The following is an 18,850-nucleotide window of genomic DNA, read 5'->3' as shown; positions in this document are numbered from 1 at the left end:
GTGAGTTGGAGAGAGAGAAAGGAGTCCCCATGGCCTCCAGAAACTAGGCTGTTGGGAATCAAAGAGAAGGAGGCAGATAGGAAAAGTGGTTTGCGAACCTGGGCATCCATCACCAGGCGTCTTCCGCACACGGCTGAGAGGTTGGAGAGGGAATCTTTAGTGCAGCATTGTTGGTCAAGCAAAAGACTAGAAGAAACTAGATGTCCAGCCATAGGAGACTGGCTAAGTAAATCCCAGGTCATCCGTGTGTTGGAGTAGTAATTGATTGTTTACAGAAAATGCAGTGAGTCAAGAATATGTAAAAACCTGGCAGCTGTGGGTGCTTCTGGTGGGTGTAACTGGTGGACAGAGATGCCGTCTAATAACACTTTAATTTTTAAAAACAATCCTAAAACTGGATCAGTGAAAGGAGCTTCTTAAACTTTCTCATGTCAGCATCATCCCTGGCAGCTTGATAAAATGCAGCTTCCTGGGCCCCGCCTCAAAGAGGACTGTGATTCAGAGGAGCTGAGATGGGCCCAGGCATCTGCTTTCCTTTACTGAGCGCTCAGGGTGATCTAGATGCTGATGGATCTCAGATCACGGGGAAGGAATTTGTTCCAGAGCCCCCAGGTGGGTGTGGCTGGACTTCAGAAAATGGAAAGAAGGCTTCTGCTTCAGAGCTTGTGGGAATGGCAGGCAGAGTCCACAGAATCGGCTGGAGATATATGTTAAGCACTTGGCATGCACCAGACTTTTTGCTGATGTTCGCCACCACCCCTATTTTGCAGATGAGGAAACTGAGGCTCTGAGAAGGAAACTCCTTCACCCAAGACTACATGGGCCATAAGCAGCAGAGCTGTGATCCGAACCAGCTGTCTGCCTGTGGCGCCCTGGCTGTCTGTCACTCTGTGCTGCCCTCCAATGATTGTTTTCCCTCTTTGAGGTCATGACCAGGGACTCTTGGCCAAAGGTGGAGCTGTCAGTAACAGGGGCAGAAGTCACAGGCCCGTGGAATCTACCCACTGGCTCCCACACTGTCCCAGTTAGCCAGTGTGTATGGTGGTTAAAGTTGTAGCCTTTCAAGTCAGCTTACTATCTTTAAATCCAGTTTCTGGAAATTCCCTGGTAATCCAGTGCTTTCACTGCCAGGGCGTGGGTTCAATCCCTGGTCAGGGAACTAAAATTCTATAAGCCCCATGGCACAGCCAAAAAAAGGATAAATCAATCAATTCAGTTTCTGCCTCTTGCTGGCTGTGTGACCTTGGATAGGTTACTTAACTTCTCTGTGCCTCGATTTGCTTCTCTCTTCAGTGTATCTACTGATAATAACCAGCAACAGAGGTGAAGCAGCAAAAGAGAGACTTTACTGGCTAATGCACCTAAGAAGACCGGGAGATAGGGCAAGATTGAAATGTAGCTTTATGCAGGGTCTTGGACGTCTTCATCAAGAATCTCACCTGTCTCATTTTCTGCGTTGCTATCATTCTCAAGCCACCTCTTCCTCATCGCAGCTCCAGCTTAGGTCTCCCCAGCTCAGCAGCCCAGTGAAACAGATCTTTTTCTTACCACCTACCCCCCACCTTGCCCACCCCCCTTGCAGCAGTTCGAGTTGATCCTCACTGTCTTTGATTGGCTCAGCTTGGGGCACCTGACAATCCTGTGCCTGTCATCTCAAAGAAGCGCTTCTGATTGGCTGGCCTGGGTCACATGCTCATACCTGGAGCCAGGAAGTGGGATCCACCCCACCCAGAGCACACAGACCTGTTCTCAGGAGAAGGGGTGTAGAAGCCAGGCAGGCAGGAGCAGCGGGTACGCACTGCCTGGGTCCATGGTGGTACCACGTCCACCTGGGCCTGGCAGATCTGCAGGTCCTGTTAGGCGTTTGTATGCTTTCGTTCCTCACCGGGCACCTGGTGAGGCGTGGGCACCTACTGATCCAGAGAAGCTGCTGGAAGGCGCTTCTGAATATCAGCTCCAGCTCCAGTGCTGCCGAGGGCACTGTGTGTCTGGCCCAGGTGCCAGAGAACATTCCTGGGTCACTTTTTGATGCCTCCTTAGCAGACATGACCTGGGTCCACAGCCACCACAACCACCAGATCTTTTGCCGGGTGACCCTGAAAGTGCCCCAGGCTCCAGGGGGCTCAGGAGAACCACAGAGGGTTGGCTCAGTGTGGGCCTGACAGCTTCCAGGCCCAGGGCTCCTACCAGCTCGGCTCCCACAGCCGCTGGGAGGTGTGTTTTGTGAGCACGGCCCCCTGTTCGGGCTCAGAGCCCCCTCCCACGCTGCACTGCAGCGGAGGCGGAGGACGCCAGCCCAGCCTGCGGAGCCCCCCGCCCTGAGCCAGGAACATTGCGGTGCGTGAGCCAGCCTGGTCTAGGGGGAGTCACAGGCCGTTCTGCATCTATTTCAAGGTTCTGGATTTTTCGTGGCTTTTTTTTTTTTTCTAACCACCCTGCAAAGTAGGTCACCTGCTCCTCTTCCAGCTGCCTTTGAGCTTCTTTGGAACAAGGCAGATACTGTCCTTTGATGCTGAGGGCATCCGCCTTTCTGGCCCTGAGTACTGCCAAGGGAGGGTGGGGGCGCCGCGCCAGCCTGAGGAGGACACTGGCCAACTGGAGGCCTGGGTCAGGGTGAAGGGAGAGACCGGGAGAGAGGAAGAGGAGGGGACGGGGAGATGAAGTAGAGTGTGCCCCGCAGTCGGGGCCACTGTGTTGGACCCTGTCTGGGTTGAGGACACAGAGCTGCTCCATTTCAGACAAGTTTGAAGCGTCCCCACTCGGCCTTTAAAATAGAAGACTGTTCAGATCTGGGCTGCAAAGCAGCAGCCCTGCGCGCTGGTGGGCCGGGGCCTTTTCCGAGTAACGACGTTTTCCTTCCCAGGGGGTGGCCAGAAACCTATGATATGAATACCTCGGAGCCCAAGACCGAGCCGGAGGGCCTGGCCCCGGGGGGCCGGCCCCCCTACCGCAGCAATGCTCCCTGGCAGTGGAGTGGGCCTGCATCCCACAACTCTCTCCCGGCCTCCAAGTGGGCCGCCCCCGCCACCCCCGGACACGCCCAGTCCCTGAGCCGGCCCCCGAAGCAGACCCCCATGGTCCCCTTCCGGGAGTCCCAGCCCCTGCACAGCAAGAGGTAAGGACACCCCCACCCCTGCCCAGGGGTGCCACCCAGCCCCCACCTCCCCTTGCCCCCTGCCGCCCTCTGCCTTTCACTCTCTCTCCTCCGCCTGTTGTCCAGCCTCCTCCTCTCCCTTGCCTTCTCATTCTCATGCCCCTCCCTTCCTCCTCGCCTTAAACTTGCCTTATGAGCCTCTGGAGCGTGGACGCAGAGCTGGGGCACTCAGCGCCTGCGGTTGGAAATCCACCCTACCATGTGTGATTAAAACCATATATTTGTTTTAAAGGTCAAGGGACTGATAAGCACACAATTTAGGAGAGTGATTACTTCTGGGGGAGACAGGGAGGTGGGGCGGGGAGGAGCCCGCCCTTGGGTACACATGGCCCCAGGTCTAGCCCTCTGGTCGGGTGGTAAGTTCAGGTAGTTTGTTTTATTATGATGGCATATACCACTTATCAAAAGATAGGCACTTCTGAATACATTATGTATTAAAAGATAAAGAAAATTTTCTAAGAAATGAGGGAATCCAACTTGCAGAGGAGAGTCTCGTCCCAGGTGTGGGTGGCCCGTCCAGCCTCTGTCAGGCTGCAGACGCTGAGGGGTGGGCTCAGCTGTGGTGGGAAGGAGGGAAAGGGTGTCCTGGCCTCCCCAGCCCTTCGCTCAGCAGCCCTGCCTCCATCCCCACAGAGGAGAGCAGGTGAAGCCCACGGGTGTGGCTGGGTCGCAGGACTGGGCCGGGCTCTCCTCCTCGCTCACCCCCACCCCCTTCCTCTCTCCTATCTCTGTTCCAGGCCCGTCAGCTTCCCAGAAACCCCTTACACAGCGTCACCAGCAGGGGTCGACAAAGTCCCTCCCTACCGACAGCCTTCTGGGAGCTTCTCCACCCCCGGCTCAGCCACCTACGCGAGATACAAGCCATCCCCAGAAAGGTCAGACTCTCTTCTCTCTTTCCCGTTAAGGAATCTGATGAAAGCCAGCAGCCGTCTTCCTCGGGAGATGCACTTACCCGACATACAGGTTTATTTGCCATTTTATGGGGCTCTTGGATTCCCCAGGGTCCTCAGAGGCTCACTGGGATAGAGGGCTGAGTGTGTTAGTTAGGATGTGGGGCCAAGCCAGCCTGGCCAGGACGGGCCCTGCCGGTCCTCACATCAGCGTTTCAGTTGCCATTTTTCTCAATGCCTGAATCACTTGTCTGAGCACGCCCCTTGCAACACAGCTGTTATCTGCCTCCAGCCCACGCTCCCCCCACACCAGGCCCCCACCCAACATTACCCAGTTTTCAGGGCCAGTCAGGCTTCAGTCCTGTCCCCTTCCCCAGTCTGGCAGCCTAGGGGATCTTCCCAACTCCTGCCTGGCTCCCTGTGCCCTCAGAATAAACACAGTTTCTCTAGCTTACTCTCCAGCGACCTTCCACTCCAGTGCCCTGGAACCTTCCTTCTCCCCTGGGGTGCCTATCTGAGGGGTGGCCACACCACTCCCCTGTCCTCGGGCAGAGCCGCACGCCTCATCCTGGATGCCCGCGGCCCATCTCTTCAGCCTCCTGAGCATCTCTGCCCCGCCCCCTCCTCCTTTCCCCAGTGCCCTGCCCTGGCCACCTCCCTGAGCCCCCAGCCTCTGTGCCACCTCCTCTAGTCCACCCCCACTCAGTAGCCAGGGGGTCTTTGTCTGGTGGCCATGTCTATCTCCTGCTCCAAACCCCACCCCCACGTGTCCCAGAGCTCTCATGACACAACCTCTGCGCTTCACTGTGGCCACCGGGGACCCCTCCCCCTCCCCTGCCTCTCCAGCCTCGTGCAGTGCCCTGCACATCAGCCTCCCCAGCCCCTTCTCCCATCCAAGTGCTGACCAGGCCCGACCCTGCTTAGCTTCCGACATCAGACAAGATGGGACGAGTTCAGGGTGGTATGGCCGTAGACCCCAGCCACTTCTAATCTCCTAGGCAGGCTGTGTGCTTTTCAGAATCCTCCCCGTGTTCTTCTGTCCACCCAGAAGTTCTTCATGATCTTCACCCCTACAGACTCCCCAGACCCCACTCTTCCAGTGTGAGTGCTGATGCTCCTCCAGGAAGCCTTCCCTGTACCCCCACCTCCCACACAGTGACGTGTTGCCCCCCGTGCCCTTCACTTCTGTTTGTCTTTTCCTGCCGACCACCTTGAGTCGTCTCCATCCTGTTAGCCCAAGAAGTGTGTGTGCATGCATATTCATGCATGTGTGCATGAACATGCCTGCTGCTTTCCAGTATATAACACTTTTTTTCTTATGATCACCATCACACAGCTCAGGGTCTGGTAGATCCTTGGTATATATTTGATGAAAGGATGGAGTGAGTGAGTGAGTTTGTTTAAATAGCATGCCTCAGAATCACCCAGAGGGAGGGCTTGTTAAAATACCGATAACTGGGCCTCACCCTCGAGTTTCCAGCTTAGTAGGACTAGGGTAGGCCATGTGATTCCAAGGCTGCCAGCCCAGGGAACACACTTCGAGAGCTTCTACACCTTACCACTGCTTGATTCTAAGCCTCTGTTGTAAAACTTGGGGAAACATACTCTCTCATCTTCTGGTAGCCACCATTCAGCTCTCAACTGCAGTGGGTCCCAAGAGCCCTCTGTGTTCCAGGTGCCAGGAGAAATATTTGAGATACTTACCCAGGGGTTCCTGTTATCAGCACCTGCTGTGGTGAGAGAAGATCTCAGAAGGGATGCACACACTGCCAAGAGCTCTGATAGTCTCAGGCCTTGGAGGAGGGAGCTCAGCCCAACCCCAGGTCTAAGCTGGCTGCCCAGAGCAGGTGGTATTTGAATAGGGCTTTGAGAGATGAATAGGAGTTTGCTGCAGAAAAGAGGGAGAAAGTCATTCCAAACAGAGCAGAGGCCACAGACATCAGTAAGCAGAATGGTGTGGAATGGAGAGGAGTCTGAGGTATGGGGGCACCAGGGTGGTAACAGTGGCTGAGGCTGGAAGTGGCAGTTGGCGTGGAGCCATCAGCCAAGAATAGAGGTGGTGGGGATGATGCTTTTGGTAATTCCAAGGAGCTTTTTTTCCCCCCCAAAGTCCTGGTGTCCCCCTCCTATCTTACTGCTTTTAAACTATTTGAATAATTATAGATTCACAAAAAGTTTAAAAGAAACAGATAAAGCCCTCCTTGAATCCTTCACCCAGCCTCTCCAAATTTAACATCTTTCATAACTGATACAATATCAAAGCAGTTGACATTGGTACAATCCACAGTGCTTATTCAGAATACACCAATTACCTGTGTGTATGTAGCTGTATGGAATTTTGTCCACAGTTAAGACTCAACTGTGCCATCACCATGAAACTCCCTCCGGCTACCCCTATATAGCCACACCCATCCCCTCCCCTAGCCCTCTGGCAACCAGTAATCTTTTCTGGGTCTCTTACTTCATGAATGCTATATAAAAGGAATCACACAGTATGTGCCCTTTTGAGATTCTTTTTCTCTCAGTTGAGAATCTTCCACATTTTTGCCTGTATCTGTAGTCAAATCCTTATTATTGCCGAGTTATATTCGCTGGTGTGGTACCATTGATGAATATTCAGGTAGTTTCTGGGTTTGGGCTATGCAAATATTCATGCTCTGAACATGCGTGAAAATAACTTTTCACTTCTCTGCGATAAATGCCGAAGAATGCAGTTGCTTGCCAAAATATAGAAACAACCTAAATGGCTGTTGACAGATGAATGGATAAAGGAAACGTGGTGTAATATACACAATGGAATATTATTCAACCATAAAAAGAGGAAATCCTGCCGTTTACAATAACGTGGATGAACCTTAAAGGCATTTATGTTCAGTGAAATAAAGCAGAAAGACAAATACTGTGCAGTACCACATGTGGAATGAAAAAAAAGTCAAAGAAACAGAGTAGATAGAATGGTAGTTACTTGGGGGTGGGGGAAATGGGACAATGTTGGTCAAAGGGGCACAAACTCTGAGTTATAAGATGAGTAAGTTCTGAGGATTTCACGTGTCACATGGTGGCTGTAGTTAATTCTATATTATACACTTAAGATCTGCTAAGTGGGTAGATCTTAAACATTCTCATCCCAAAAAAAGATAACTATTTGAGATGTTAAATATGGTAATTGTGGTCATCATTTTACAGTGTATACATATATCAAATCATTACATTGTACAACTTTAAGTATATTATGATTTTATGTGTCACTTACACCTCAGTAAACCTCGGGGGTGTGTGAGATGTTTCTCCAAGTGCCACTTACTCAACAAGTTGAGAGCATTATTATTTCAGTGAAAGGGTGTGCTGACCATTCAGTACTGTGTGTAGAAAAGTGTTTAGGAAAAAAAGAAAAGAATACGGTTGCATAGTGTGTGGTAAGTCCATTTTTAGTTTTAAAAAGAACTGCCAAACTATTTTCCAGAGTGGTTGTACCATTGTACGTTCCCACTGGCAAGCTGTGAGTCATCCGGTTTCTCCACATCCTCATCGCTATCTGGTGTCATCGCCACTTTTCACTTTAGCTATTCTCATAGGTGTGATGATAGCTCATCGTGGTTTAAATTTGCATTTCTCCAGTGGCTAACGATGTTGAACATCTCTGTGTTTCAGTGTTTGTATATTCTAGACACAAGTCCTTTGTCAGCTGTGCGGTTTGCAAATACTTCCTCCCACCAGTCATTAGTTTGTCTTTTCATCTTGTTAACAGAGTCTTTCATAAAACAAAAGTTTTTAATTTTGGTGAGATGCAAATTACAATTGTTTTCCCTTTATGGATCCTGCTTTTGGTGTTAAGTCTTAGAACCCTTTCCTAGTCCTGAGTCCTGAAGACTTTTTTCCTTTTTTTTTTTTTTTTTTAAGCTGCACCGCTTGGCACATTGGGATCCTAGTTCCCCGACCAGTGATCAAACCCATGCCCCTTGCAGTAGAAGCACAGAATCTGCACCACTGAATCACCAGGGAATTCCCCTCCTAAGAAATTTTTATTGTTTTACATTTTGCATTTAAGTCCCTGGTTGACATTGAGTTAGTTTTTTAAAGCTAGTTTTTTCATAGGGTGAAAGGTTTAGGTTGAGATTCCTTTTTTTGCCTGCCAGTGTCCAGCACCATTTATTGAAAAGGCTCCTTCTCCTCCACTCTCCTGCTTTGCTCCTTAAAGCAAAAGCTCATTGGAAGGGGAAATCAGCTGGGCACATTTGTGGGGGTCTATTTCTTTGTTCTCTGGACTGTCCCATTGAGCTATATACATGAGCTCAGTGAGCTGTTTCTAGCAATTCCACGAGTTGGGTAGCATGTCCCATTGTATAGAGGGAGAAGGAAAACTAAGGCTCAACAAAGTGGATCCGATTGGGCGGGATCACTTTCCCAGGAACCTGGGCCTATGTGATTCCAAGGGACCAACTCTGACCCAGAGCTGTCCTGCCTGTCTGTCCACAGGAATGGTCCCTTCAGGAGTCCCCACCCCCACAGTGATGCTAGGTGGCTGTGATTCTGTGTTTCAGGCTCTCTGGCATCGGCAAGTGGAAAACTCTCACTTTCCCCTCAGATTCCAGCTCCTCCCAGCCCACCCCTGTCTCCCCAGGCTCCATGATGCTGCTTTCTGTGGCACTGGTCTCAGTATTGTTCATCTCTGACAGCCAGCCAGGTTCCAAGTTCTGCCAAACGTTCCTAGCATACCTCAGCCCCTGAACCCCGCCAGCGTTTCTCATGGCTGGTCACCAGCCAGCCTTAGGAGGCCCTGGAGCAGGTTGGGCTGCCCCAGTGGCCTTTGGCCTCAGCTCCTTTCCCCATTTCCTGTCGCGCAGTTGACATCCTGGAGCCTGTGGGACCCAAGCCAGGCATTCCAGCCCAGCCACAGACATTTCCCCCTTCGGGACTCCTCGGGCTCCTGCTGTCTTCTCCTGCAGGCCTTGACCTGCCAGATTCATCAGGTTTCCAGGAACTCAGAGACCCTCATAGACTGAACCTGTCCTGCAGCCCATCTTAGATTTACTGGGAGACAAGAGGGCCTGCACTTTATCAGCCGTGTGGTGTGGGCCAGGGGCTTCACCTCTCTGCCCCTAGGTTTGCTCACATGTAAAACGTCTGCCTCAGGGACTTCCCTGGCAGTCCAGTGTCCAGGCTCCACAATTCCACTGCAAGGGGGCACAGGTTCAATCCCCACTCAGGGAACTAGGATCCTGCATGTTGCATAGCACAGCCCCCAAAAGAAAAAAATTAGCTGTTTAAAAAAAAAAAAACTCTTAAGGCTTCCCTGGTGGCTCAGTGATAAGGAGTCCACCTGCCAATGTCCAATGCAAGAGACACGGGTTCGATCCCTGGTCCAGGAGGATCCCACAGCGGCAGAGCACCTAGGCCTGTGTGCCACATCTACTGAGCCTGTGGCTTAGAACCCGGGAGCCACAACCACCAAGCTCACATGTCGCAACTATGGAAGCCTACTCATTCTAGAGCCCGTGCCCCGCAATGAGAGACGCCATCACAAAGTCTGCCCCTGAGCAGCATTGAGAACATTCAAGGAGGGAAACTCTTGCGAACACTCAGAATTGAGCCCAGCACACAGGAAGTGCTCCGTGAGGGTCCTGACTGTCACTGCCACAAGCATGGTTATGCCAGCAACTGCAGATGCCATCCTCATCCTCAGGAGTTTGCCACTGTCGTGTGCAAGATGAGCAAAGTCCAGGCTCAGCCCAGAGCTAGGACAGAATTGTGTACCCAGCTCAGCACCCGGCAGGGCTGGCCTGGACCCCATTTGTTTTTCTCTGCCAGTTCCATAAAGAGTGGTCCGTCAGTTAGGAAGCATTTGACATATGAAGGGGGTGGTGGAGGGGTTGCTGCTCTGAATCTTCATTATGGTTCTTGGTTCTTGGCACAGGTTCTTGGTTCCTGTATGTGGACTAAGTAGTTGCAAGGCACGGGCTTAGTTGTCCCACGGCATATGGGATCTTAGTTCCTGGACCAGGGATAGAAACTGTGTCCCCTGTGTTGGCGGGCAGATTGTTGTACACTGGACCACCAGGAAAGTTGAAACATTTGACTTTAGACAGAAAACCTAACTCAAGAAGGCATGAGCATTAAGGGGATTTATCATCATGTAATAATTCCAGAGGCAGGTGGCTCTCGGGCTGGTCAGTTGTGTGGGTTCTTCCTCAGGGACCTGACTCCACTCATGACCCACAAGGGCTGCTGTGGCCCTAGGCAGAACCGGTGCCCTGCAGGAGAAGAGGGAAGAACTGCTCTCTGTTTCTAAGGATGAAGGAACTCGGTCACTTACCCACCCCTGAACTAAGCCCTGGTGAGGTCACATGGGACCCCCACAATTGTCTTGTGTGCTTAGTCGCTCAGTCATGTCCAACTCTTTGTAACCCTATGGACTGTAGCCACACCAGGCTCCTCTGTCCATGGGGATTGTCCAGGCAAGAATACTGGAGTGAGTTGACATGTCCTCTTCCAGAGGATCTTCCCAACCCAGGGACTGAACCCAGGTTTCTCACATTGCAAGCGGATTTTTTACCGTTTGAGCCACCAGGGAAGCTCAAACCCTCAGAATTTGCTCAAGTCATGTGGGCGAGGGTTGGCTGCCAGAGCAGCATCCGGACTCCACCAGCAGGGACTAAGAAGGTGGCGCCTCCTGGAGTGGCAGCCAACCATGGCTGTGTCGTGTGTCCACCCTTTACCCAGCCATCCTATAATGCACCCATCCCCAGCTCCACCCATCAGTGTAGGAGACTGACAGAGCACGCTGGAGCCCTGCCCTCAGGACTCCACATCTGTCTTGGTACTTTCCTACGTGGCAGAGTAGGGAGTTCAAAGCAAAGATCCTGGCAGCCCAGGCCTGCTTCTGGGGAGTTTTGCCCAGAGCTGTGCATGGTGAGATGCTGGAATGTCCTAGTTTCATCAGTTTGACCAGGATTTGGCAGTGATACCGATGGCCCCAAATGGGACATATTCAGCACCTAAAAAATGGTCAGTGTAGGCCAGTCAGTTTGCGTTGGGATGGGAAGAAGGCTTTTTAGTGAAAGAATTACATGAGTGAACAAAGTACAGGTTTTCTTGATAGAGGACAGTTAGCTGAGAGATGAAGCTGAAAACATTTGTTCAGCTAAAGATAGTCCATCGAGGAATTCCCCAGTAATCCAGAGGTTAGGACTCTGTTCTTTCACTGCCAGGGCCTAAGTTCAATCCCTGATTGGGGAACTAAGATCCCACAGCATGCTGCCAGAAATTGTCTGGGAGTCGCATGCAGTGCTTTTAATTTCATTGGCCGGAACTGCAAGGGAGTCTGGGAAATGTAGTTTGTTAACCCATCGCGTTGCTGCCAGCAGTACAGTTTGGATTCTGCTACCACAGTGGAAGCAGAGAATAGACATTGAGGGAAATACCTGCTGTGTCTGCCTCTTACAAACCTAGCAACTGCTGACCATTTTCCTTTAGCACTAAGGATTTGATTCAGGCATTTTGAGAAAATGGAATAAACACATCAACACTTCAACTTCCAGCAATACTGGAGTCACATTTTACCAGGAGGTTGGCTGGCTGCTAAGTCAGCCAGTAAGGTGAAGACTCCCTATGCTTTTTTGTTTTTAAATAGTGTATAATTGCTTTACAGTGTTGTGTTAGTTTCTGCTGTTCTGCAGCTTGCATCAGCCATATGTATACATTTTATCTCCTCCCTTTTGAGTCTCCCTCACACCCCACCCCCAACCCCACCTCTCTGGGTCATCGCAAAGCACCACGCTGAGCCACCTATGCTATAGGCAGCTTCCCACTGGCTGTCTGCTCTGCGCACAGTAGGGCACACATCTCAGTACTGTTCTCTCAAGTCATCCCACCCTCTTCTCCCACCACCCCCGTGTCCACAAAGCCGTTCTCTACATCTGTGTCTCCATTCCTTCCCTGTAGACAGGTTCATCAGTATTCTTTGTCTAGATTCCATGTATGTGCATTAATATATGGTATTTGTCTTTCTCTTTCTCACTTCACTCTGTATGACGGACTTTACATCAGTTGCATCACCACAGACAACCCAGTTTTGGTCTCTTTCACACACACGTATAGATACACCACATCTTTATCCATTCACCTGTCAATGGTGTCTTATTTTCCTGGAGGCATTAGAGTTCAGGGCCTGGAGAAGTGGGGATAATATGTGTTTTCCTGGCAGGTGAGGAAAGATGAGATTTCAGAAAGTCCAGTGCGCCTCTGCGGCACTCTGCTGCCTGTGTACATGAAAGCCAGGAGCTCAGAGTTGGTCTTTGCAGAGTCAGCCCTGGCTTTGGACTGGCAGGGGGACCCCAGAGAAGTCAGTTAACTCTTCTTTTGGATTTTGGGGGAGGGATTCCAGTTTATTACCCTCTCAAGTTGCAAGTGCAGGCATAGGAAACAAGTGAGCAATCACAGTATCAGCTTGGTTAATGGAAGCTCAGTGACTCCTCCAAAGTCCAGGACTCGCGTCCGTGGAATGCTTCTGGCTGCAAGTAACCAAACATTGTAGGGATTTGTTATCTCCCAGAAAAGAAGTTTCAGAGGCGGAGCAGTTCCCATGGAGGTTAATCCAGAACCCTGACAACATTATCAGGGGCCCCGTGGCTCTTCTGCCCCCTCTCTTCCACACTCAGCGTTGGCCTTGTTCTCAGACTGGTTGGGAGAGGGCGACAGCTGCAAGTCGTGTCATATTTGGACCCGGCAACGTCTGGTGAGGAAGAGAGGGCATCTTTCCTTGTCACCTCCCTCTGGAGCAAGGAGACTTTCCCCCACAGCCTCTCAGCAGACTTCCCTTATCTCAGTCAGGTTATGCTGGTTAACAGACACCTGAAAATTGCAGTGACTTAAGTCAGTGAAGGGGTTTCCCAGGTGATTCCACGATAAAGAATCTGCCTGCTAAGGAGTTTGATTCCTGGGTCAGGAATATCCCCTGGAGAAGGAAATGGCAACCTACTCCAGTATTCTTGCCTGGGAAATCCCATGGACTGAAGAGACTGGCGGGCTACAGTCCATGGGGTTGCAGAGTCGGACATGACTGAGCAACTACAAATAACAACAAATCAACAGGGGTTTATTTTGCGCCTACACTTCAGGTCCACCACCGAGTGGACCTCTTAGGACCCAGGCTCCCTCACGACTCCCTGGTCGTCACACAGCCCCAGCCAGCCAGTCTCAAAGGGCTGGCGGAGTGGTCCTGCCGTGTGCTTGCCAGGTGAAGAATCGGAAGTATTTCATGGGAGTCTTAATAACTCAAATCCTCTCGCATGTCCTCTGTCTTTCCTAACCAACCCCAGTCAGAGAGAGGGTTTCCACCATGATGGATTCTGATCTAGGGTGGAATGGATGTTGGGGAGATGCCAACAGGCTCCGGGTTCACAGAGAATGTCGCTGGGACCCAAGGCCACAGAGAACCTTTGCCAGTCCCTCTGTTAAATCTCAGGCCTTGCCTGTGGGTCTGCAGGGCCCGCCTCCAGGAGAATCTCTCTCTAGGAGACAGCTTTGTTATTCCATCCCTCCACAACCCTGTGTAGTAGAAAATGTCATTTTTCAGGTGGGAAAACCGCAGCTCAAGCTGATAAGCACTTGCCCAGCCAAGGTCACGTAGCTAGTGAGGGATGGAGCTAGGGTTGGGCCCAGACCTGCGTCGTGCTGACTCCTGAGCCCTCAACCTCTCGCCTGCAGCCCCTTCCTCCAGCAGAGAGACAGACAGACTCGGTTCCGGCCCCTCAGCCAGCTGTATCACGTGTCAGCCTCAGGCTAGAAGTTCTGGGCACACAGGAACGCGTTCAGTCCTACAGGGAAAGACACTGCAGTTGCCTCTTGACAGCTTGGGAAACTGTTGGGGCGAGGAAGTGATTGAACCTGGCTGGGCAGGAGGCCAAGGAGAGGTTTGATCCCCCAAGCGGCCCACTTCCAGGCCTCCTGGACCTACAAATGGCTGCCTTGTTTTGCCCTCTTCCATCAGAGAGAGAGGGAGCCCAAGACCAGCCTAGGAGTAGGGGCTGCTGACAGCAGCTCACCCCGTTTTGTAGCCAAGAAACAGAACCCCGGGGACTTCCCTGGCAGTCCAGCGATTAGGACTCCGTGCTTGCAGTGCAGGGGGCAATTCCTGGTCAGGGATCTAAGATCCTACATGCCGTGTGGTGCAGCTGAAAAAAGAAATGGGACTCTAGAGGAGCCTAGGGTCCTGAGTGGCTTCTGCCCCCGCCCTTTCCTTGAAGACCCCACCTGGCCCCATGCGCCGTGCCGCCACCGGCTCCCTGGCATGCTTCCCGGACAGAGCTCATTCCTGACCTGCAGTTAATAGCACGTTTCCAGGCTTACTCATCCAGCCTCCCAGCCTCAAGGAGCCTTCCGGGTATTTAAAACCCCCAGCGAGCAAGTCTCGGCCTCAGGTGGTTTTTGACACACCAGCCTTTCACCCTGTGCCCGCCTGCTCTCGCTCCCCTGCAGGTACACGGCCGCCCCACACCCTCTGCTGTCTTTCGATCCCCACTTCAGCCATGACGGGACATCCAGCGGCGACTCCTCATCAGGTGGCCTGACCAGCCAGGAGAGCACCATGGAGCGTCAGAAGCCAGGTAGGGCACCCCCAGGCCAGCCGTGCCCGTGGCCCCACCCTGCATGACCCGTTACTCACAGTGTGACGGGTGAAGCCCCTCCCCCTGTCAGTGATGGATAAAACACGAAAGCAAGCTGTAAGTGCACCATGTAAGGTTAGAGAAGGTACCTGGGACCAGTGAGCTGGATCTGTGTCCGTCCAGACAGGGCATCAGCAGGCGGGGTCTGCTGTTGCTGTCAGTCAGAAGTTGGAGCACAGATGTGCAACACGGAGGAGGGGACTGCCAGGGACATCTGAAAGTGGTCCTCTGGGGGTGGGGGGCTGAGCAGAACCGGCAGTGTCCTGACTGCTCATTACAGAAAGCCTCCGATGCTGTTTCTCAGTTGTGATGCTGAGACACGAGCCCAAATCCAGAGCACCTCGTGTGATAATATAATCACAAAGTGAACACACCCCTGTTCCACACCCAGGGCGAGAGAGACATGGCCAGCCCCTCCCAGTCAGCACCCCCAAAGGCCACCACACCCTGTTTCTCACAGCCAGGTTTAGTCTTGCCTGGTTTTAAACTTCACGCGTATGGAACACCGATTCCCACTGGACACACTGTGTGTGCGTACATGTATGTGACTGCTGTGGCTCAGTACTGTGTTGGTGAGGGCCAGCCATGTGATTGTCGCAGTGCAGATCTGAGTAGTGTATCCACTGTCTGAATGACCCCAATGTCTTACTCCATTCTAGCTTTGAAGGACATTTGGATTGGACCAGTTTGGGGTTGCTTAGAACAGTGTGGCCAGGAATATCCTTGTACCTGCCTTTTCTGAAGATGTGCTCACGTTTCTGCAGGGAATATACCCAAGAGTGGAATTGCTGGGTTAGGCATTTAACTTTCTAAGAGATTGTCAAACCAGTTCCCACTCCCACCAGCGACAGAGAGAGTTCTGCGTGGCCCGGGCCTCCCCAGCCTTTCTCGTTCCAGCCTTCCTGGTGGGCACACAGTGGTGCCACACTGTGTGTTTCATTTGCATTTTTCTGATGCCTGGTGAGACTAAACATCTTCTCATATGTGTACTCTCCTGTGTATAAGTATTAATCATGGCATGTACCCCTTGGATGAATATCTTCAACGTGATGTCTCCTAACAAAGCTTTTAGCCTCTTTAAACTATGAGAACCAGCAGGTGATAGGTGGGTTCAAAAGAAAGAAAATCAATGACGAATCAGAAGGTGCTAACCCCGGAGGGGGAGGAGATGGAGATGTCCCCACAGTGGGTGAGAATATCCAAGCAGTTCTCATGGGGGTTGACCATGTCTGCACGTCACTGGCTACCCCCCAGGTGCTGTGGGGCAAGGAGAGAGGCACATGCACCCTGTTCCCCAGGGTGAGCAGCCTGGAGAATTCCTCAGCACCTCCACGCCATGGTTCTCTCCCTCTGTATGTGTCTCTTTTTCTTAAATTTTCTTCCTCCTCCCTTCCTTTGTCTTGGGCTGCACTGAATCTTTGTTGCTGTGTGGTCTGTCTAGTTGTGGAGAGCGAGGGCTACTTTGCATTACAGTGCACAGGCTTCTCGTTGCGGTGGCTTCTCTCGTTGCGAGCACAGGCTCTAGACACGCAAGCTTCAGTAGCTGCAGCACGTGGGCTTCAGCAGTCCATGGTTCTGTTAAACCAGGGACAACAGTTGGACTTCAGCCAAGCAGGTTGCCCCCTTCCCGACTATACTCTCCCCATGTCCGCTGCCTCCGGGGCCTGCAGACACGGCTCGCTCCTCCACTCAGCATGCTTGATCCCACCCGCAGGTCTGTGATCTCTGCTCCCACACAGACAGGTTCGCTTCCTCCTCCCCACCCAGCTGAGAAAAAGAGAAACCTGTTGCTGGGAGATGTCATTACACCAGGGTGTAAGTGGGGAGGTAACTTCCCCAGCGTTCACTATTCACTATGGGCCCCAGATAAGGGGGTTCACAGAAGCTGTCCATGGGCCCTCCTTCCTTCCGTCTTCAGTCCCCCATAACCCTATTCCCCTCTTACTGCCTTGAGACCTTGTAAGTTGGCCGACATTTCCCTGCACGCTCACAGATCAGGGTGGTCTATGCTCAGAAGTCACCATAAAGTCCAGAGTGTATTCAAGCTCCAGGGTGGGGGGATCCGGCAGAGGGGATGGACGTCAGGGAGTGCCCAGCCCTGGTCAGATGACTGTGGTCACAGCAACAGTAGCAGTTTCGGGTGCTCCACACTCCCTTCTGTTTAATCATCTCAGGAACACAACAGAGGGGCCGCTGTGACCACCCCATTTTAGAAACTAGGAAGGTGAGGTCCTGAAAGGGCGTCCCTTGTCTTAGGTCCCGGCTGGTGAGTAGCTGCATTGAAATTTGGACCAGGACCTACTGGTTCTATAATAGAACCCTCCTTGACCCATGCCTGCTGCAGATACCACCATAGTCCCTCACCCACAGTGTGAGCTGAGTATTAACTGGAAACAAGCACAGTGCCTGGAGAGTAATTTGTGGGGTCTGAGGAGGTCTCTGAACAAATCACATTTCAGGAGAGGCTAGAAGAGTGTGAGGGAGACAGCTGGGAGAACATTCCAGGGAAAGGGAACTGCTGAGCGAAGAACCCTGGGTGGCAGGGGGTCTGGCGTTGGAGAAAGAGGCCGAAGGGCTAGAGAAGTGGTGGGAAATGAGGCCAGGGAGGTGGCGGGGACAGCGGGAACTTTGTCCTTTACTCAGAACCACGGGGCTCAGCTCTTCTGAGCAGAGGGGGATGGGATCTGACTAGGTGTTCACAGAGTCCCTCTGACTACAGATTCGCGTGGGGCGGGGCCAGTGGAGGGCGAAAGATGGGCAGGTTCTGGATACAGTTCTTTGGAAGTAAAGTTAGGATTTCCTGAGGTTCAAGGATGATAACTGGTTTCTGACCTGAGCAGCCAAAAGGACAGAGGAGACGAGAGATGGAGGTTTAGGGGAAGATAAGGAGCTGGCTTTGGCCATGTCCAGTAGGGGGTGCCTGGTAGACACTCCATGGAGGTGTGTGGGCAGCTGTATGTACGAGGCTGAAGTCGTGGGGAGATGTCCCGCCAGAGACAGAAATGTGGGAGCCATGGTGTCCTAGGTGGTAGAAAAGCTGAGTGTGACTGCCACAGGCTTGGCTCTCTGCAGAAACGTGGTCTCCTGGCATTTTCGGCCCTCCTCCCAGCACACCAGTGCTTCCTGGGCATCTCGGATGCCTCCAAGGAGGAAAAGCATCTCTGGAGGATGAAGCAGATGGACATAGTGGGCAGTGACACCCTCGACTGTGTCCAGTCAGGCTGCTCTCTCTGTGTCCCTGAGTGCCCTGCCTGGCCCTCCACGCCCACCTTCCCCAGCAGGAACATGGGCCCAGAGCCCCCTACGGTTGCAACAGGGACAGTGGTGTGTGTATGGTGGTGAACTCAGGCTCCGATGGGCCTGGTGGGAAGTTCTGAGTCAGCTGTATGACCTTGGTGATGACCTCATCTCTCCCAGCCTCAGGTCCTCCTTCTGCAGTGGACACCCTGAGTGTCTCTCCTTGCAGGGTGGTTTTGGGATCCAGTGAGATCACACCTGTCCAGCCCCAGCACAGGACCCAGCCCATCATTAAGAGAATGACGACTCCAGCTTCCGGAGCGCTTACTCTGCACTGTTGATAACGTTGTCGCTGGGGAAGCACAGTTGAGAGCATAGGCCTGAAGTTCTGTGTGACCTTGGACCAGTTATTTAACCTTTCTGAGTCTTGATGTTCTCCTTCATCTATTAAACTGGTACTAATGTCCACCTTATAATATCACTGGGTGGTTTTAGCAAGGTGATGCAGGCAGAGCACTTATAGTAATACTGGACACAGAACTTGTGCCTAGTAATAATTACCATTATTATGAATATTTTAACTACAGCACTGATCAAAAGTGTGAGCTCTGGGATTAGACCACCGGGGTTTGGGTCCTCTGTTAACGCATTGTGCATTTATAAGTTTGATAGATATTAATTAGCCCTCCATTTAGATTGTGTGTTTGTATGTGTGTTTAACTTTTTATTTTATGTTGGAGTATAGCCAATTAACAGTGTTGTGATAGGGACTTCCCTGGTGGCTCAGTGATAAAGAATCTACCTGCCAGTGCAGGAGACACGGGTTTGATCCCTGATCTGCGAAGATCCCACATGCCAAGAGGTCACTAAAGCTGTGTGCCAAAACTACTGAAGCCCACGCTGTA

The 18,850-nt window shown here is 52.0% G+C and overlaps 1 protein-coding gene across 5 annotated transcripts in view; it reads left to right on the top strand.

The window, feature by feature from the left end:
- SIPA1L3 (signal induced proliferation associated 1 like 3) overlaps positions 1-18,850 on the top strand; it is a 253,512-nt gene that overhangs the window by 188,143 nt on the left and 46,519 nt on the right. For all 5 annotated transcript variants that reach the window (XM_070387808.1, XM_070387805.1, XM_070387806.1 and 2 more), the window contains 3 exons: positions 2,864-3,115; positions 3,892-4,029; positions 14,521-14,648. In XM_070387808.1, the coding sequence (XP_070243909.1) occupies positions 2,864-3,115; positions 3,892-4,029; positions 14,521-14,648 (518 nt within the window). The remainder of the gene's footprint in view (positions 1-2,863; positions 3,116-3,891; positions 4,030-14,520; positions 14,649-18,850) is intronic.

This window comes from Bos mutus, chromosome 18, assembly GCF_027580195.1.
Source record: "Bos mutus isolate GX-2022 chromosome 18, NWIPB_WYAK_1.1, whole genome shotgun sequence".
NCBI classification, from domain to species: Eukaryota; Metazoa; Chordata; class Mammalia; order Artiodactyla; family Bovidae; genus Bos; species Bos mutus.
The sequence above is the reverse complement of the archived record's forward strand: the minus strand, read 5'-3'. Positions and strand labels throughout refer to the sequence as shown.